General features: G+C 36.6%; 1 protein-coding gene across 1 annotated transcript in view; it reads right to left on the reverse strand.

Annotated features, from left to right (window-relative positions):
• Nucleotides 1-2,585: 2,585 nt before the first annotated feature.
• LOC139875228 (uncharacterized) overlaps nt 2,586-17,131 on the reverse strand; it is a 55,352-nt gene continuing 40,806 nt past the window's right edge. Inside the window, exons 2-3 of the mRNA XM_071862570.1 lie at nt 4,039-4,495; nt 2,586-3,952 (exon numbers count right to left, since the gene is read on the reverse strand). Coding sequence (XP_071718671.1) covers nt 2,586-3,952; nt 4,039-4,495 — 1,824 coding nt within the window. The remainder of the gene's footprint in view (nt 3,953-4,038; nt 4,496-17,131) is intronic.

Raw genomic sequence — 17,131 nt, forward strand, 5'->3', positions numbered from 1 at the left:
GCCCTGAAGAAGAATGCTGGAAGAGCAAAAAAAAAATTCTAGACAAAATCTTAGCAAAATCCGCCTCTTTCGAAGAAAACCTTTACGGAATTCTAAGCCATTCTCTATCCAAAATGGATACTCTGAAGAATCAAAGTCTATCAATTCTCTCAAAAATCAAAAGACCTGGATATCTTTCACCGAATCATAAATTTCCAACCAAACCCTATAACCTATCTTCCTCTTGAAAGAATGCTTCGGAAGAAGATCAGTGCCATCCTTACTTAACCGGTGGAGATATCGATGCTTTACCAAGCCTATGATGAGAACTGTTACACAACTGGCTTCTGAGCGACAATACAATTAGAATAGGACACCCTAAACACTTGAGTGATACGAGTGATCCTTCAGAGAGGAGCCTGATCATGTATACTCTACATCTGAGAGTTGGAAAGTACGCCTTTTTCACTATGGACGCAATTGAAATCTAGCGACCAAATCATCAAAGCTCGAAACTTTTTCTAATAATTTCGAAAGATGTGCCGACTTCTGATGAAGGCATAATAAAAAGATCTACGGGTAGGGCAAGGGAGAATCTATTAGAAAGATCCTTATATTCCCGCTTTTTGCTTGAAGACAAGCAAAGCTAAGTGTGAGGTATTTGATATTAGGAAAAAAGTCACGTTTTTACCCCCTAAATTAAGCCCTAGAACAATAAAGATTAAAACTTTGTCGGCAAAATTATCATTTTTTCGGTTGATTTTGTAGATTAAGTAATTACAAAGGCGATGCAAAAAGAATCAAGTAAAACGGAGCTAAAACGAAGATTCTAGAGCGAAAACGGTGAAAGACAAGAAATCAAGTTACGATCCAGTGAATCAAGGCTGACCAGCACCGAATACGGCCTTCCATATGGCCTGCCATATGGCCTGCCAGTATGGGGTATGGCCTGCCAAATGGTCCAGCAAACGGCCCCTTAATACGGCTTGCCATGCAAACGGCCTACCAAATACTGCCTGCCAAAAGGCCTGCCATACGGCTTGCCATCCGTTTGCAGGCAAAAATGAGGTCTATTTAAAGGGCTCTCTCCATCCATTCCAACACACACTTAACTTTCAATTCATTTTATATTTTCAATCTTTTAGTTAGTTTTAGTAGTAGTTAGCTTAGCTTTTATTTTCCTGGAGGATATCCCGGCGAGTCCCTGCGATCTCGGGCAGATTTGTTCGACCTTTTCAGGTTTTTATCCGAAACGCTTGTCTTTTGTATTAAACATGTACTCTTACTTTTTATGTTTAATAATGCGTTCCGATATTGCCATGATAGCTTAATTAATCTATATGTTGCCATGATAGAAGTTTGGGTTAGCGTAATTATGTTAATTTAGTACGATTACTGTTATAATACTGAACTAGGAAGTCTGATAGATTGTACGCTAACATCTTAAGGATTGACCAACCTAGGTTGTGATCAGGACTTGTCCACCTATATGAAATTAGCTACTTCATAGGATTAAGACCCCTGGTTATACTGTATCTGTATCTGAAGATTCTATGAACTCGGTATGGCTGGAGTTCCTGAGAGGCATCTGATGCACTTTTAGGACACAAAACTTAGGAATTGAGACATGAATGACCTAGTATGCCTATTGACTATTCCGAAGAGACCTCTTAGGAGCTGTTAAGATCTAGTTAGTGCCTTTACTGTATGACTCAAGCCTATTGCATGTTCTTGTTTGATTGTTGCCCTGGGTCTTAGTCATACCAACTGTTTAGGTATTCATTAGGTTTCTATCTGCTTTACTATCAGTATATTAACTGTGATGTTGTATAATGTTTGAATTGTTGTGATCTCATTAGTATGATGAAATGGTTATTAGTTTTCACCTAAGGTTTTGCCAACTTAAACCTATGGACTCCTTCCGTTTGTGATCAGTGTTCAATCAACACAGCACGTTGTTATTCAGTTACCTAAACTGATAATGAGGTTTAGGATTAGAGCTTAACTCACTAATAAACCTAGTACTCTACTGAGGATAACCTCCAAGGTATTGTTACACTTCAGTTATACAACCAAGTGACATACTTCTCACTGCTCAAAGAGAACTCCGAGAGTTCAGAGATAAGTAGGTCTGTGTAATTGGCTCATCCAACCAGATCTACATCAATTCAAGCATAGTCTTAACATAAGCATAATTACCTTCCCTAACCCAATACTGATATCTTGGTCAACATTTCCCTGATCTGCATACTCCGGATATCCTTCCACTTTCTTTACTTTTCTGCATTTAGGACCTTTAGCTAAAATCAACTACTATCTTTTATCCAGGTAATTTAACTAAAAGACAATTATCCACTTGATCTTCAATTCGTTAATCAGCATAAAATACGACACTAGGTTAACTTACACCTTCTACACCTTAGAAAGTAAAAGTAAATTTAGGCCCCACAAAATATAAATAAACGAAGACACTGTGTGCTACCGAATCGGACATCCTGCGACTTAACGACATCACACAAATAAAACTGTCCGTTAGTGGCATATCAACAGTCATAAGCCTTTTCCAAGTCTAAGAATGCCATGTGTAGGTTCATTTGTTTTTCCCTTTACTTCTCCATAAGGATTCTAACGATGTGAATCGCCTCCATGGACGATCGTCCTGGCATGAAGTCGAATTGGTTCTCTGAAACCATTATCTCGCGTCGGAGCCTCGTCTCAATCATTCTCTCCCAAAGCTTCATAGTATGTCTAAGTAACTTAATGCCTCTGTAATTACTACATATTTGTGCATCTCCCTTGTTCTTGTAAATGGGAATTACCTCACTGAGTCTCCATTCCATAGGCATCTTTGCACTTCTAAACATTGTGTTGAAAAGGTTTGTCAACCATCTAACCCCATCGTCTCCTAGGCACCTCCACGCCTCGATCGGGATTTGGTCTGGTCCTACTGCTTTGTTTCTCCCCATCTTTCGTAAGGCCGTTCTAACTTCCTCGTGGTTAATCCTCGTGCAGAAACAGTTGTTTTGATATTCATGAACCTCGTCGTGGAGTTCCCCGTTCCACTCAAGTCTATCCCTACCGAAAAGGGATGAAAAATACTCTTCCCATCTTTTCCTAATGAGGTCTTCTCTCACTATACTTTGACCTGCTTCATCCTTGATATATTTGACGTTAACTAAGTCCCTGCCTCTTCGCTCCCTAGCTTTAGCTATTCTATATATGTCATTGGCTCCCTCCTTGGAGTCTAGTTTCCTATATAAATCTTCATAAGCTTTGTCTTTTGCAATTGCTACGGCCTTCTTTGCTTCTCTTTTAGCTTCTTTATATCTTTCTTCTACCCTAGTCCTCTCTGCAGGCGTTCCTTCTCCAAAAGTAATGAGCTCCCCAAACCTCGTCGGCTTTAACGCGACTTTCGTTTGGACATCATCACTAAGCCACCACGATTCTCTACTACTCTTGTGGGCTCTCAATGTCCCTAATGTCACCCCTAAAGCTTCTTTTGCCACCTCTCTGATAGTAGATGCCATGCGGTTCCATATCTGGTCTACGTCAGTATGAGCTATGTTATCCCCTTCTACACTCAATCTATCAGCAACAGTCGCTCTAAAAGTCTCCGCCTTCGCACCATGTAGGTTCTTCCAAAGGATTCTATGTTGCACAACCCTGGCCCTCCTGCCAACTCTTCCCCGGGTGACTAGGTCCATGACCAACAATCTATGCTGGGAGGAGCACGTCAAGGCTGGAAGGACCTTACATGTCCTAAGTTCCCCTTTACGAAGTAGCAAAAAGTCAATCTGGGTGCTACGACCCCCGCTATGAAAAGTGGCTAACTGAGCATCCCTCTTCTTGAAGAAAGAGTTTGCTACAACCAACTCGTGGGCAATGGAAAACTCGAGAATTGAGCGCCCTTCTTCATTTCTAGGACCAAACCCAAAGCCCCCATGGGCTCCCTCGTAACCTTCTACCTCCGCTCCTATGTGTCCATTCAGATCCCCCCTATAATCAGTCGATGGTCAGCTGGGAACCCCCTCACTACGTCATCTAACAAATCTCAAAAACTCTTCTTTTCCGCATCACTTAAACCCGCATGAGGTGCGTATGCGCTAATGACCGTAAAAGTCTCCTCCTTAATAATTAGACTAACCGACATAATCCTATCGCTAAACCTACCCACGTCAATGACGTTATCCTTATGTAGTTTTAACAAAAAGATACCTACCCCGTTGCGTGCAATCCTAGAACCCGAGTACCACAACCTATAGTCCTTAACATCAACCGCCCCTTCACCCTTCCATCTAGTCTCTTGGACACACCCTATGTCCACCTTACTCTTAAGAAAGGTATCAACGAGCTCGATCCTCTTGCCCGTCAAGGTTCCTATATTCCAACTACCCACTCTAATCCTACCAAATGTGGCTACCCTACTACCTCTTCTAACCCCTCTAGGCCTACCCACCCCTAAAGTAGGAGGACATGCCCTCAAGTAACCATAAGTATGTGTAGGGTCTATATTAACCTATACACCAAAACTAGCTAAAAAATGAATATGTTAAAATTAAAATATTTAAAACTGAAAATGAAATGAATGTAAATAGATGAAAAACCCTTTAGGTAATTTTATATAGACGTGGACAGTAATTTTAGTAGTTATAGTAATTTTATGTGCTCAAAAGATATAATATATGTTACTATATGAATAAGCGAAATAAAAAAATGAATAAGAGATAATATATATATATATATATATATATATATATATATATATATATATATATATATATATATATATATATATATATATATATATATATATATATATATATATATATATATATATATACAAGTAAAATAATAGGCAGCAGACAGAAGCAGTTAACCAAAACAAATAAAGGGAGTGGTAAGAGGTAATCGGCCAGAAATTTATTTTCCGGTAGCAGCCGGCGACAATTGACGTGAAACGGTGAAGCCGGCGAGAACAAAAGTGGTTGTTTCTTGTGGGGAAAAACGTTCCTTAGCCCGATCCGTAGAAGGTGGTAACCCACTTGCCGGAAAATGGCTGAAAAACCCAATTTATTTGCCGAAAAACGCACCTCTGATGGATTATTCCTGGTGGCGCGTGGGAGCTCCGACAACGTCAATACCAGGCTGGGTAGGTTCGTAAGCTAATTTCCAATTGAATGGAAGTGGTGGTGTCTTCTAATTTTCGGGTAAATGCTTGTTATTTACAGTCAAAATTTGTTGGTGGCTGTAGGATTTTTAGAACGTTGGGAGAAAACACAGTAGGAGAGAGAAAAAATGAAGAAGGGCGCTCAATTCTTGAGTTATTAATTGGAAGAAAGTGAAATGAAGGGGAAGGAAAATAAGAAGAAATGATGTTCTAATTGAAAGGAAGTGAAATGAAGTGGAAGGAAAATAAGTGTAACATCCCGCCTTTTTCCGTTTACTTTTCCGTTTAACTATTTAAATCTCGTCATATGTTTATAACATCTCCGGTTAATACATGTTTTAAAAATATCTCGTCTAGGTATTTCACGCACCCGCAAACGAATTTGAGGGACTAGTTTTGAAATGTCCCGTTCTTATTGATTAAAAACGTTCCATATTAATTGATTTCGTTGCGAGGTTTTGACCTCTATATGAGACGTTTTTCAAAGACTGCATTCATTTTAAAACAAACCATAACCTTTATTTCATCAATAAAGGTTTAAAAAGCTTTACGTAGATTATCAAATAATGATAATCTAAAATATCCTGTTTACACACGACCATTACATAATGGTTTACAATACAAATATGTTACAACAAAATAAGTTTCTTGAATGCAGTTTTTACACAATATCATACAAGCATGGACTCCAAATCTCGTCCTTATTTAAGTATGCGACAGCGGAAGCTCTTAATAATCACCTGAGAATAAACATGCTTAAAACGTCAACAAAAATGTTGGTGAGTTATAGGTTTAACCTATATATATCAAATCATAATAATAGACCACAAGATTTCATATTTCAATACACATCCCATACATAGAGATAAAAATCATTCATATGGTGAACACCTGGTAACCGACATTAACAAGATGCATATATAAGAATATCCCCATCATTCCGGGACACCCTTCGGATATGATATAAATTTCGAAGTACTAAAGCATCCGGTACTTTGGATGGGGCTTGTTGGGCCCGATAGATCTATCTTTAGGATTCGCGTCAATTAGGGTGTCTGTTCCCTAATTCTTAGATTACCTGACTTAATAAAAAGGGGCATATTCGATTTCGATAATTCAACCATAGAATGTAGTTTCACGTACTTGTGTCTATTTTGTAAATCATTTATAAAACCTGCATGTATTCTCATCCCAAAAATATTAGATTTTAAAAGTGGGACTATAACTCACTTTCACAGATTTTTACTTCGTCGGGAAGTAAGACTTGGCCACTGGTTGATTCACGAACCTATAACAATATATACATATATATCAAAGTATGTTTAAAATATATTTACAACACTTTTAATATATTTTGATGTTTTAAGTTTATTAAGTCAGCTATCCTCGTTAGTAACATACAACTAGTTGTCCACAGTTAGATGTACAGAAATAAATTGATAAATATTATCTTGAATCAATCCACGACCCAGTGTATACGTATCTCAGTATTGATCACAACTCAAACTATATATATTTTGGAATCAACCTCAACCCTGTATAGCTAACTCCAACATTCACATATAGAGTGTCTATGGTTGTTCCGAAATATATATAGATGTGTCGACATGATAGGTCGAAACATTGTATACGTGTCTATGGTATCTTAAGATTACATAATATACAATACAAGTTGATTAAGTTATGGTTGGAATAGATTTGTTACCAATTTTCACGTAGCTAAAATGAGAAAAATTATCCAATCTTGTTTTACCCATAACTTCTTCATTTTAAATCCGTTTTGAGTGAATCAAATTGCTATGGTTTCATATTGAACTCTATTTTATGAATCTAAACAGAAAAGTATAGGTTTATAGTCGAAAAAATAAGTTACAAGTCATTTTTGTAAAGGTAGTCATTTCAGTCGAAAGAACGACGTCTAGATGACCATTTTAGAAAACATACTTCCACTTTGAGTTTAACCATAATTTTTGGATATAGTTTCATGTTCATAATAAAAATCATTTTCTCAGAATAACAACTTTTAAATCAAAGTTTATCATAGTTTTTAATTAACTAACCCAAAATAGCCCGCGGTGTTACTACGACGGCGTAAATCCGGTTTTACGGTGTTTTTCGTGTTTTCAGGTTTTAAATCATTAAGTTAGCATATCATATAGATATAGAACATGTGTGTAGTTAATTTTAAAAGTCAAGTTAGAAGGATTAACTTTTGTTTGCGAACAAGTTTAGAATTAACTAAACTATGTTCTAGTGATTACGAGTTTAAACCTTCGAATAAGATAGTTTTATATATATGAATCGAATGATGTTATGAACATCATTACTACCTCAAGTTTAGTAGGTAAACCTACTGGAAGTGACAAGAAATGATCTAGCTTCAAAGGATCTTGGATGGCTTGAAAGTTCTTGAAGTAGGATCATGACACAAAAACAAGTTCAAGTAAGATTTTTACTCGAATTAAGATAGTTTATAGTTATAGAAATTGAATCAAAGTTTGAATATGAATATTACCTTGAATAAGAAAGATAACCTACTATATATAACAAAGGTTTCTTGATCTTAGATGATTACTTGGAATGGATTAGAAAGCTTGGAAGTAAATTAGTAAACTTGAAGGGATTTTTGAAGTGTTCTTGAAGTGTTCTTCCTATGATGATTATAGCTTGATTCTTGAAGTGATTTTTGATGAAGATGATGATTAACTACTGGAAAAATACGTTCATAATAGTGTGTGTGTGTGTGTTGAGAGAGAATTAGAAAGAGAATTGGAAGTGAAATGGAGTGAATGATGAGTGGTAATTGGTGAGTGGTGAGTGGGTGTAACGACCCGCATTTTTTCGATCATACTATACTTATAAGATTAATATTTACATAAATTAAACCTTACCAACATGATAAGCAATCCAAATTGTCGAGACTTATATTTCCGAAAAGAGTTTTACACAACGTTTGACCGTCTAGTTTGACCGATGATATCACGAACTATACAATATATGATAATTATACGTTTGTGTATATATATGTATATATACATATTTAACATGATTAATGAATGTTTTAATATCTCATTTTGTATTAATAACAACAAGTTATATGTGTATTTTGAAACTACTAACTTAAGTTTTCAAAACGATAACAATACGTAACGTTATTTGACTTAAATACTTAAGACTATAATGTTTATACAAATATTGTATAAGTAATGTATTTAATCACTTTTAAGAACTTAAATACATAAAATTATATAAGTGTATTCACAAAAGATAGCTATATTTGAATCCTCATTCCATTTTTCACAAAATTTCTATACGTATATTTAGAGTATTTGTACTCGTATCATACCTAGCTTCTATACGTATTTACTATTCGTATATACACATCAAATCACCACCTAATCAGCTCCTATACTTGCCCTCATCAAGAGGGAACTTCTTTTTGACATTTAACTTCAATAATTATACAAAAATACAAGCTTGAATTTTGTTTTGTCCCCCCCCCTTGGCCACGTTTTATATGCCATCCCCATAACCAATTTTTGATCACCATTCTCACTTCTAAATCACTCTCTAACTCTTTTACTTGAAAGCCCTAAGAACTCCATAACAATTCAGTAACTTACCAAGAAGATCTAGCTTCAAAAACCATACTAAAACACCATAAGAAAACCATACAAAAACACTTCAAGAAAACCCTCCAAGAACACCAACTTACTACCAATCTTTCATCCACTTCTATCACCCTTTTGATTCTAGCTTCTTACTTCTCTTTTACAGCAACTTCATCCAAGGAACTTGAGGTAGAATATATGTTCATAACCTTATTCGATTCATATATATATAGCTATCATATTTTGTGGTATACAAGTTTAACAACAAGAACATAGTTTGAATGTTTTCAAACTTGTTTGCAAACTAAATAGATCCTTCTAACTTAACTTTTAAAATACTTCAAGACCTGTAATATAACTTATGTATATGCTAATTTAACAAGGTAAAACTTGGTTTTTCAAAGTATAAGTATTTTTAGAAAAATGGTCATTAAATGATTTTGTTGTAACGAAAATGATTAACTTCATAAGTTTCACTAAAGTTTGACCTATGCCGTGTGATTTTGAATACAAACTAAGGTATTTACAGTTCATAGTCTTAAAGAGGGACTCGATCCAAGGAGATGGCAAGTTGAATCAACGAAAACGGACTTGTAACGAAGAAACTATGACCGAAACAAAATTGGTTATCCAAGGCTTAAATGACTTCGGGATTCATTGGAAAAATTTACATAAAATCACATACTTCTAAGATAACATGATATTTTATATATATGTACTCATAATTCAATTTCATATGGTTCAGGATCACCCGTAAGCAACACGAGAAGATTAATCATAAGATCCCATGATTGTACGCAACACGTCATTTGACAACACCGGTACCATGGGTCAAGATTAATCTCGACCAATACATTTATGATGGGGTTTTACGGGAGTTTTATTTATTTCGTTGGGGATTGTATTTACTCATTTCGGGTATATTAAACATCTAAAAATGAACCATTAAAATTGAATTGCTAACCTCGGACTGCTAACTTCGGACTAAGGAAATATTCAAAGTATTAAAAGTATAACAAGTATATATATATAACGTTTGTTTTAAAATGAAAACATATTGATATATTATATATGGATAGGTTCGTGATATCAACCGGAAGACCGAGTCAAATTATTTATATCATCAAGACAAGTGTGAGTATATAGTCCCACTTTTAAACTCTAAATATTTCGGGATGAGAATACATGTATTTTATGTTTTACGATATGGACACAAGTAACTGAAAAATATGTTCTACGTTGAGTTGTACCACTGGCATACTTCCCTGTAGCTTGGTAACTAATATTTACAGCGGTATTGTAAACGCGAATCCTGTTGATAGATCTATCGGGCCTGACAACCCCAACCGGACTGGACGACCAGTATTCAACGGTTGCACAGTACTTCGTTTTTGTAACTACACTTGGTACGGTGTAGTAAGATTTCATATTAAAGGGAATATGCGACGTGAAAATGTTAAGTATGGTTACCGAGTGCTCAACCACTTAGAATACTTTTATTAAACTGATTATATACGAAATCTTGTGGTCTATATATATATTGCAGCCGGCATTAAACCTATATCTCACCAACTTTATGTTGACCTTTTTAAACATGTCTATTCTCAGGTGATTTCTAAAGCTTCCGCTGCATCATGTTGGATCTAACCAGGATCTTGCGTACGCATGTTTGTGTCAAAAATAAAACTGCATATCCAAGATGTTGTACTGTAAAATATGCTAGAAACCGTGTTGTTGTCATCATTTGTAAAGTTTGTAAGTCGAAGATTATCGCTAAACGTTAATCTTCTTTTTATTGTCTTAAGTTTGTAACAAAAATAATGGTTATGGTTTGTAATGTATAATATATGCAGTTTTCTTTCAAAAATGTCTCATATAGAGGTCAATACCTCGCAATGAAATCATACGTTATCTAACGCGTTCTTATGGTTAAGGACGGGTTATGACATGTGGTATCAGAGCGGTGGTCTTAGCGAACCAGGTTTGCATTAGTGTGTCTAAACCGATAAGTCGTTAGGATACATTAGTAAGTCTGGACTTTGACCGGGTTTGATTTTAAAAAAAAAAACCATTGCTTATCACTGTTGGTTAAAAATTCATATGTAAATATTATGTAAGTACTAATGGGTTAGTTGTTGTGTGATAGATGTCGGGCTCGAAACTTATTATCACATTCAGCGACTCCGAATCAGAATCTTCAGATTGTGTTTCAGTCATTAACATATCCGATGACGAAAATGGTATTTTTGGGGAAGACTCACAATTTCCAGATGAACCAACTATAGAAATATCGGAAAGTGAACCCGAGGAAGAAATACTAGAAATTACGAAAGAAAAATTCGATCAAGGAAAGAAACGAAAAGCGAATGAATTAGAAAATTCAAATCCCGAACTTAGTGAGAATGACGTAGCACCAATTCCACTCAACACTACCACCCCTATTCCCGCTATTCCTATTAGTGCTATCCCCGCATCTAGTTCTTCGGCTCCTCAGCCAAAACGTAGGCAGACAGCTAGGATAAGCGTTAGGCCATTCATTGGAACTAAACGCCCTAGAAAATAGACCGAACGATGCACTGCCGTATTAAGCCATGGAATCACATAATGTTTTGTATAATATTATTAGTGTGGTTTGTTTAAAGTTTGATGTAAGCATATGTAAAATAGCGAAGTATGAAATGCAATAATTTTCCATGGTTAAGTATTATTTAGATTGTAGTAATTGATTCTGTACTAAGCTATTAAGTATGAACATTAACGGGTAGGTACTACCCAAGATATAATTATAAAACGCTAATAAGAAGAAAAGGCTTTTATAATAATACCTGGTTCATATTATTAACAAGCTATAAATGTACTATAAATACATACTACATCTATAATAATCCATGTGAATAATTATTTTCTTTCATTAGGAAATGGCGCGATTGAACCGAATGACGGAACAAGAAGTCGAGAACTTCATCAACCAGCGAGTCAACGATAGAATGCTATGGGTCGAAGCTGCAAGAGCTACTGCAGTTAATCCAAATCCTCGTGTAGGATGCTCCTACAAGACGTTTCAAGCTTGCAAACCTTCATCATTCAGTGGAACGGAAGGACCTATCGGTTTAACTCGATGGATAGAAAAGATGGAGACGGTGTTCAAAATCAGCGGTTGTGATGAAAAAGACATGACCAAGTATGCATCGTGCACTTTACAAGATAGTGCACTCACATGGTGGAAGAATTATGTGAAGGCGGTAGGAGGAGATGTAGCTTATGATACTCCATGGGAAGAATTCAAAGCAATGATAATCACCGAGTATTGTCCAAGGAATGAGGTTATTAAGTTAGAAGATGAGTTACGAAGTTTGAAGGTGGTTGGTACTGAAATCACCAACTACAACCAGCGATTCATGGAATTAGTTTTACTATGTCCTGAATTGGTCCCAACCGAAGCACGGAAGATTGAAATGTACAAAGGTGGTTTGCCCAAAAAGGTCAAGGCAAACGTTACGGCGTCGAAACCTAAGACAATTCATGAAGCTATAACCATGGCGAACGAGCTAATGGATCAGGTCATTTTGGACAAGAAAGCATTCAATACTGAGGTGAAGGTATTGGGGAACAAGAAAAAGTGGAATGGAGGTTATGATCGAGGTAACCAACAACAACCTTATAAGAAACAAGAAACCACGAAAGGTGCGGGTAGCGGTTCAGGCTTTGGTTACAAAGGACAAAGTCCTTTATGCAACCGTTGTCACAAACATCATTTTGGTTACTGCAGTGTGTTGTGCACCAAATGCAATAGACAGGGACATCTTGCCGAAGATTGTAAGGCTCTCGTTACAAATGCAAATGGTAACAAGACTCCTGCCACCAACGCAAATAGAACTGCTTTGGCTAACATTACTTGTTTTGGGTGTGGAAAACAAGGTCACTATAAGAGCCAGTGCCCGAATCAGAATGGTGAACCTGCACGTGGAAGAGCGTTTGTTATTAATGCTAGAGAGGCACGAGAAGACCCGGAGCTTGTTACGGGTACGTTTACCATTAATAACTTATCAGCATCTATTTTATTTGATACTGGCGCCGATAGAAGCTACGTGTGTAGAAATTTTTACACTAAGTTGAATTGTTCATCATTACCTCTAGATGCTAAGTACTTGATTGAGTTAGCTAATGGTAAACTAATTAAAGCCGATAAAATTTGTCGTGGTTGTGAAATAAATCTAGCCGGAGAAACGTTTAAAATCGACTTAATACCCGTAGAATTAGGAGGTTTTGATGTAATAGTCGGCATGGACTGGATGTCCAAAATAGGAGCGGAAGTTGTTTGTGCCAAGAAGGCAATTCGTATTCCTGGTAAGGATAAAATACCGGTGATGATTTATGGAGAGAAGGGTAATTCAAAGCTAAAACTCATTAGCTGTTTGAAAGCCAAGAAGTGTTTAGAAAAGGGATGTTACGCTATTTTAGCACATGTTAATAAAGTCGAAAAGAAAGAAAAGTGCATCAACGACGTGCCTGTGGCAAGAGATTTTCCTGAAGTTTTTCCGGAAGAATTGCCGGGATTACCTCCATTTAGATCGGTAGAATTTCAAATAGATTTAGTACCAGGAGCTGCACCAGTGGCTCGTGCGCCATATAGACTTGCACCGTCCGAATTAAAAGAACTTCAAAGTCAGTTAAAAGAATTATTGGACCGTGGATTCATACGACCAAGTACATCACCGTGGGGAGCTCCAATTTTGTTTGTTAAGAAGAAAGATGGATCTTTTAGGATGTGTATAGACTATCGTGAATTAAATAAGTTAACTATCAAGAATCGGTATCCACTACCGAGAATTGATGACTTATTTGATCAATTGCAAGGATCATGTGTTTATTCAAAAATCGACTTAAGATCGGGCTATCATCAACTACGCGTCAAAGAAGAGGATATTCCGAAAACTGCTTTTCGGACACGTTATGGTCATTACGAATTTTTGGTTATGCCGTTTGGATTGACGAATGCGCCAGCTGTATTCATGGACCTCATGAATCGAGTTTGTAGTCCGTATTTAGATAAGTTTGTTATCGTTTTCATTGATGATATTCTTATCTATTCCAAGAGTGAGCAAGAGCATGAAGAGCATTTAAGGTTGATACTGGAGTTGTTGAGAAAAGAACAACTTTATGCTAAATTTTCTAAGTGTGCTTTCTGGTTGAAAGAAGTGCAATTTCTTGGTCACGTTGTTAATAGCGAAGGAATTCAGGTTGATCCAGCAAAAACTGAAGCTATTGAAAAATGGGAGACTCCTAAGACACCAACACAGATACGCCAATTTTTGGGTTTAGCCGGTTATTATAGAAGGTTTATTCAAGATTTTTCCCGAATAGCTAAGCCGTTGACAGCATTAACACAAAAAGGGAAGAAATACGAATGGACCTCGGAGCAGGAGAACGCATTTCAATTACTGAAGAAGAAGTTAACTACGGCGCCTATTTTATCGTTACCTGAAGGGAACGATGATTTTGAAATATATTGTGACGCTTCGCGACAAGGTTTTGGTTGTGTTCTTATGCAACGAAAGAAAGTAATTGCATTTGCATCCCGACAATTGAAGATTCACGAGCGGAATTATACGACGCATGATCTAGAATTGGGAGCAGTCGTGTTTGCATTGAAGATGTGGAGACACTACTTGTATGGGGTTAAATTCACTGTGTTTACTGATCATAAAAGCCTTCAACATATTTTCAATCAAAAACAATTGAACATGAGGCAACGTAGGTGGGTCGAGTTAATAAACGACTATGATTGTGAAATTCGTTATCATCCCGGGAAGGCGAATGTGGTGGCTGATGCTTTAAGCAGAAAAGAACGAGAACCAATTCGAGTACGAGCGATGAACATAAAAATTCGCATGAATCTCAACTCACAAATCAAAGAAGTTCAACGAGAAGCACTTACTAAAGAAAATATAGGAAATGAAATAATGAAGAAGTATGCGAAGCAACTCGTTATGCGGGAAGATGGAATTCGATATTTTGCAAATCGTATTTGGGTACCGAAGTTGGGTGGATTGAGGAAGTTGATATTGAACGAGGCACATAAGACAAGATATTCGATACATCCTGGAGTTGGAAAGATGTACCAAGATCTTAAGACGCGTTATTGGTGGCCTAACTTAAAGACCGACGTTGCAACATATGTTGGGGAATGTTTGACTTGTTCCAAAGTCAAAGCAGAACATCAAAAGCCGTCAGGGTTACTTCAACAACCAGAAATCCCAGAATGGAAATGGGATGGTATTACCATGGATTTCATCACGAAGTTACCAAAGACTGCCTGGGGATACGACACCATTTGGGTGATTGTTGATCGTCTCACCAAGTCTGCACATTTCTTGCCTATAAAGGAAACGGATAGAATGGAGAAACTATTACGATTGTATATAAAGGAAGTTGTTTCAAGGCATGGAATACCTATTTCCATTATATCCGATCGTGATAGTAGATTTACCTCAAAGTTTTGGCAATCACTACAGGAGGCACTAGGAACTCGTTTGGATATGAGTACCGCATATCATCCGCAGACCGACGGGCAGAGTGAAAGAACAATTCAGACTCTTGAAGACATGCTCAGGGCATGTGTGATTGATTTTGGAAACGGATGGGATAAATATCTACCGTTAGCAGAATTCTCGTATAATAATAGTTATCATGCGAGCATTGGAGCTGCGCCATTCGAAGCATTGTATGGAAGGAAGTGTAGATCTCCTATCTGTTGGAATGAAGTAGGAGATCGACATTTAACTGGTCCCGAAATCATACATGAAACGACTGAGAAGATAGTGCAAATCAAGGAGAGATTGAAAACAGCCCGTAGTCGCCAAAAGAGCTACGCCGATGTTCGAAGGAAACCATTAGAGTTTCAGGTCGGGGACATGGTTATGCTAAAGGTGTCACCTTGGAAAGGTGTAATACGTTTCGGCAAAAGGGGTAAACTGAACCCAAGGTACGTAGGCCCGTTTAAGATCATCGAACGCATTGGACCGGTAGCTTATCGACTCGAGTTACCGCAACAACTCGCTGGAGTACATAATACCTTTCACGTCTCAAACCTTAAGAAGTGTCTTGCAAAGGAAGACCTTACCATTCCTCTCGAAGAAATCCATGTCGACGAGAAACTACAATTCGTCGAAGAACCAATCGAAATCATGGACCGTGAAGTTAAACAGCTCAAACAGAGCAATATACCGATTGTTAAGGTTCGTTGGAATGCTAGAAGAGGTCCCGAGTTTACTTGGGAACGAGAGGATCAGATGAAGCAAAAGTATCCACACTTGTTTCTTGATGACGCAAAATAGGTACAATTTTAAAATTTCGGGACGAAATTTATTTAACGGGGAGGTAATGTAACGACCCGCATTTTTTCGATCATACTATACTTATAAGATTAATATTTACATAAATTAAACCTTACCAACATGATAAGCAATCCAAATTGTCGAGACTTATATTTCCGAAAAGAGTTTTACACAACGTTTGACCGTCTAGTTTGACCGATGATATCACGAACTATACAATATATGATAATTATACGTTTGTGTATATATATGTATATATACATATTTAACATGATTAATGAATGTTTTAATATCTCATTTTGTATTAATAACAACAAGTTATATGTGTATTTTGAAACTACTAACTTAAGTTTTCAAAACGATAACAATACGTAACGTTATTTGACTTAAATACTTAAGACTATAATGTTTATACAAATATTGTATAAGTAATGTATTTAATCACTTTTAAGAACTTAAATACATAAAATTATATAAGTGTATTCACAAAAGATAGCTATATTTGAATCCTCATTCCATTTTTCACAAAATTTCTATACGTATATTTAGAGTATTTGTACTCGTATCATACCTAGCTTCTATACGTATTTACTATTCGTATATACACATCAAATCACCACCTAATCAGCTCCTATACTTGCCCTCATCAAGAGGGAACTTCTTTTTGACATTTAACTTCAATAATTATACAAAAATACAAGCTTGAATTTTGTTTTGTCCCCCCCCCTTGGCCACGTTTTATATGCCATCCCCATAACCAATTTTTGATCACCATTCTCACTTCTAAATCACTCTCTAACTCTTTTACTTGAAAGCCCTAAGAACTCCATAACAATTCAGTAACTTACCAAGAAGATCTAGCTTCAAAAACCATACTAAAACACCATAAGAAAACCATACAAAAACACTTCAAGAAAACCCTCCAAGAACACCAACTTACTACCAATCTTTCATCCACTTCTATCACCCTTTTGATTCTAGCTTCTTACTTCTCTTTTACAGCAACTTCATCCAAGGAACTTGAGGTAGAATATATG

This window comes from Rutidosis leptorrhynchoides, chromosome 11 (genome assembly GCF_046630445.1).
Source record: "Rutidosis leptorrhynchoides isolate AG116_Rl617_1_P2 chromosome 11, CSIRO_AGI_Rlap_v1, whole genome shotgun sequence".
NCBI lineage: Eukaryota > Viridiplantae > Streptophyta > Magnoliopsida > Asterales > Asteraceae > Rutidosis > Rutidosis leptorrhynchoides.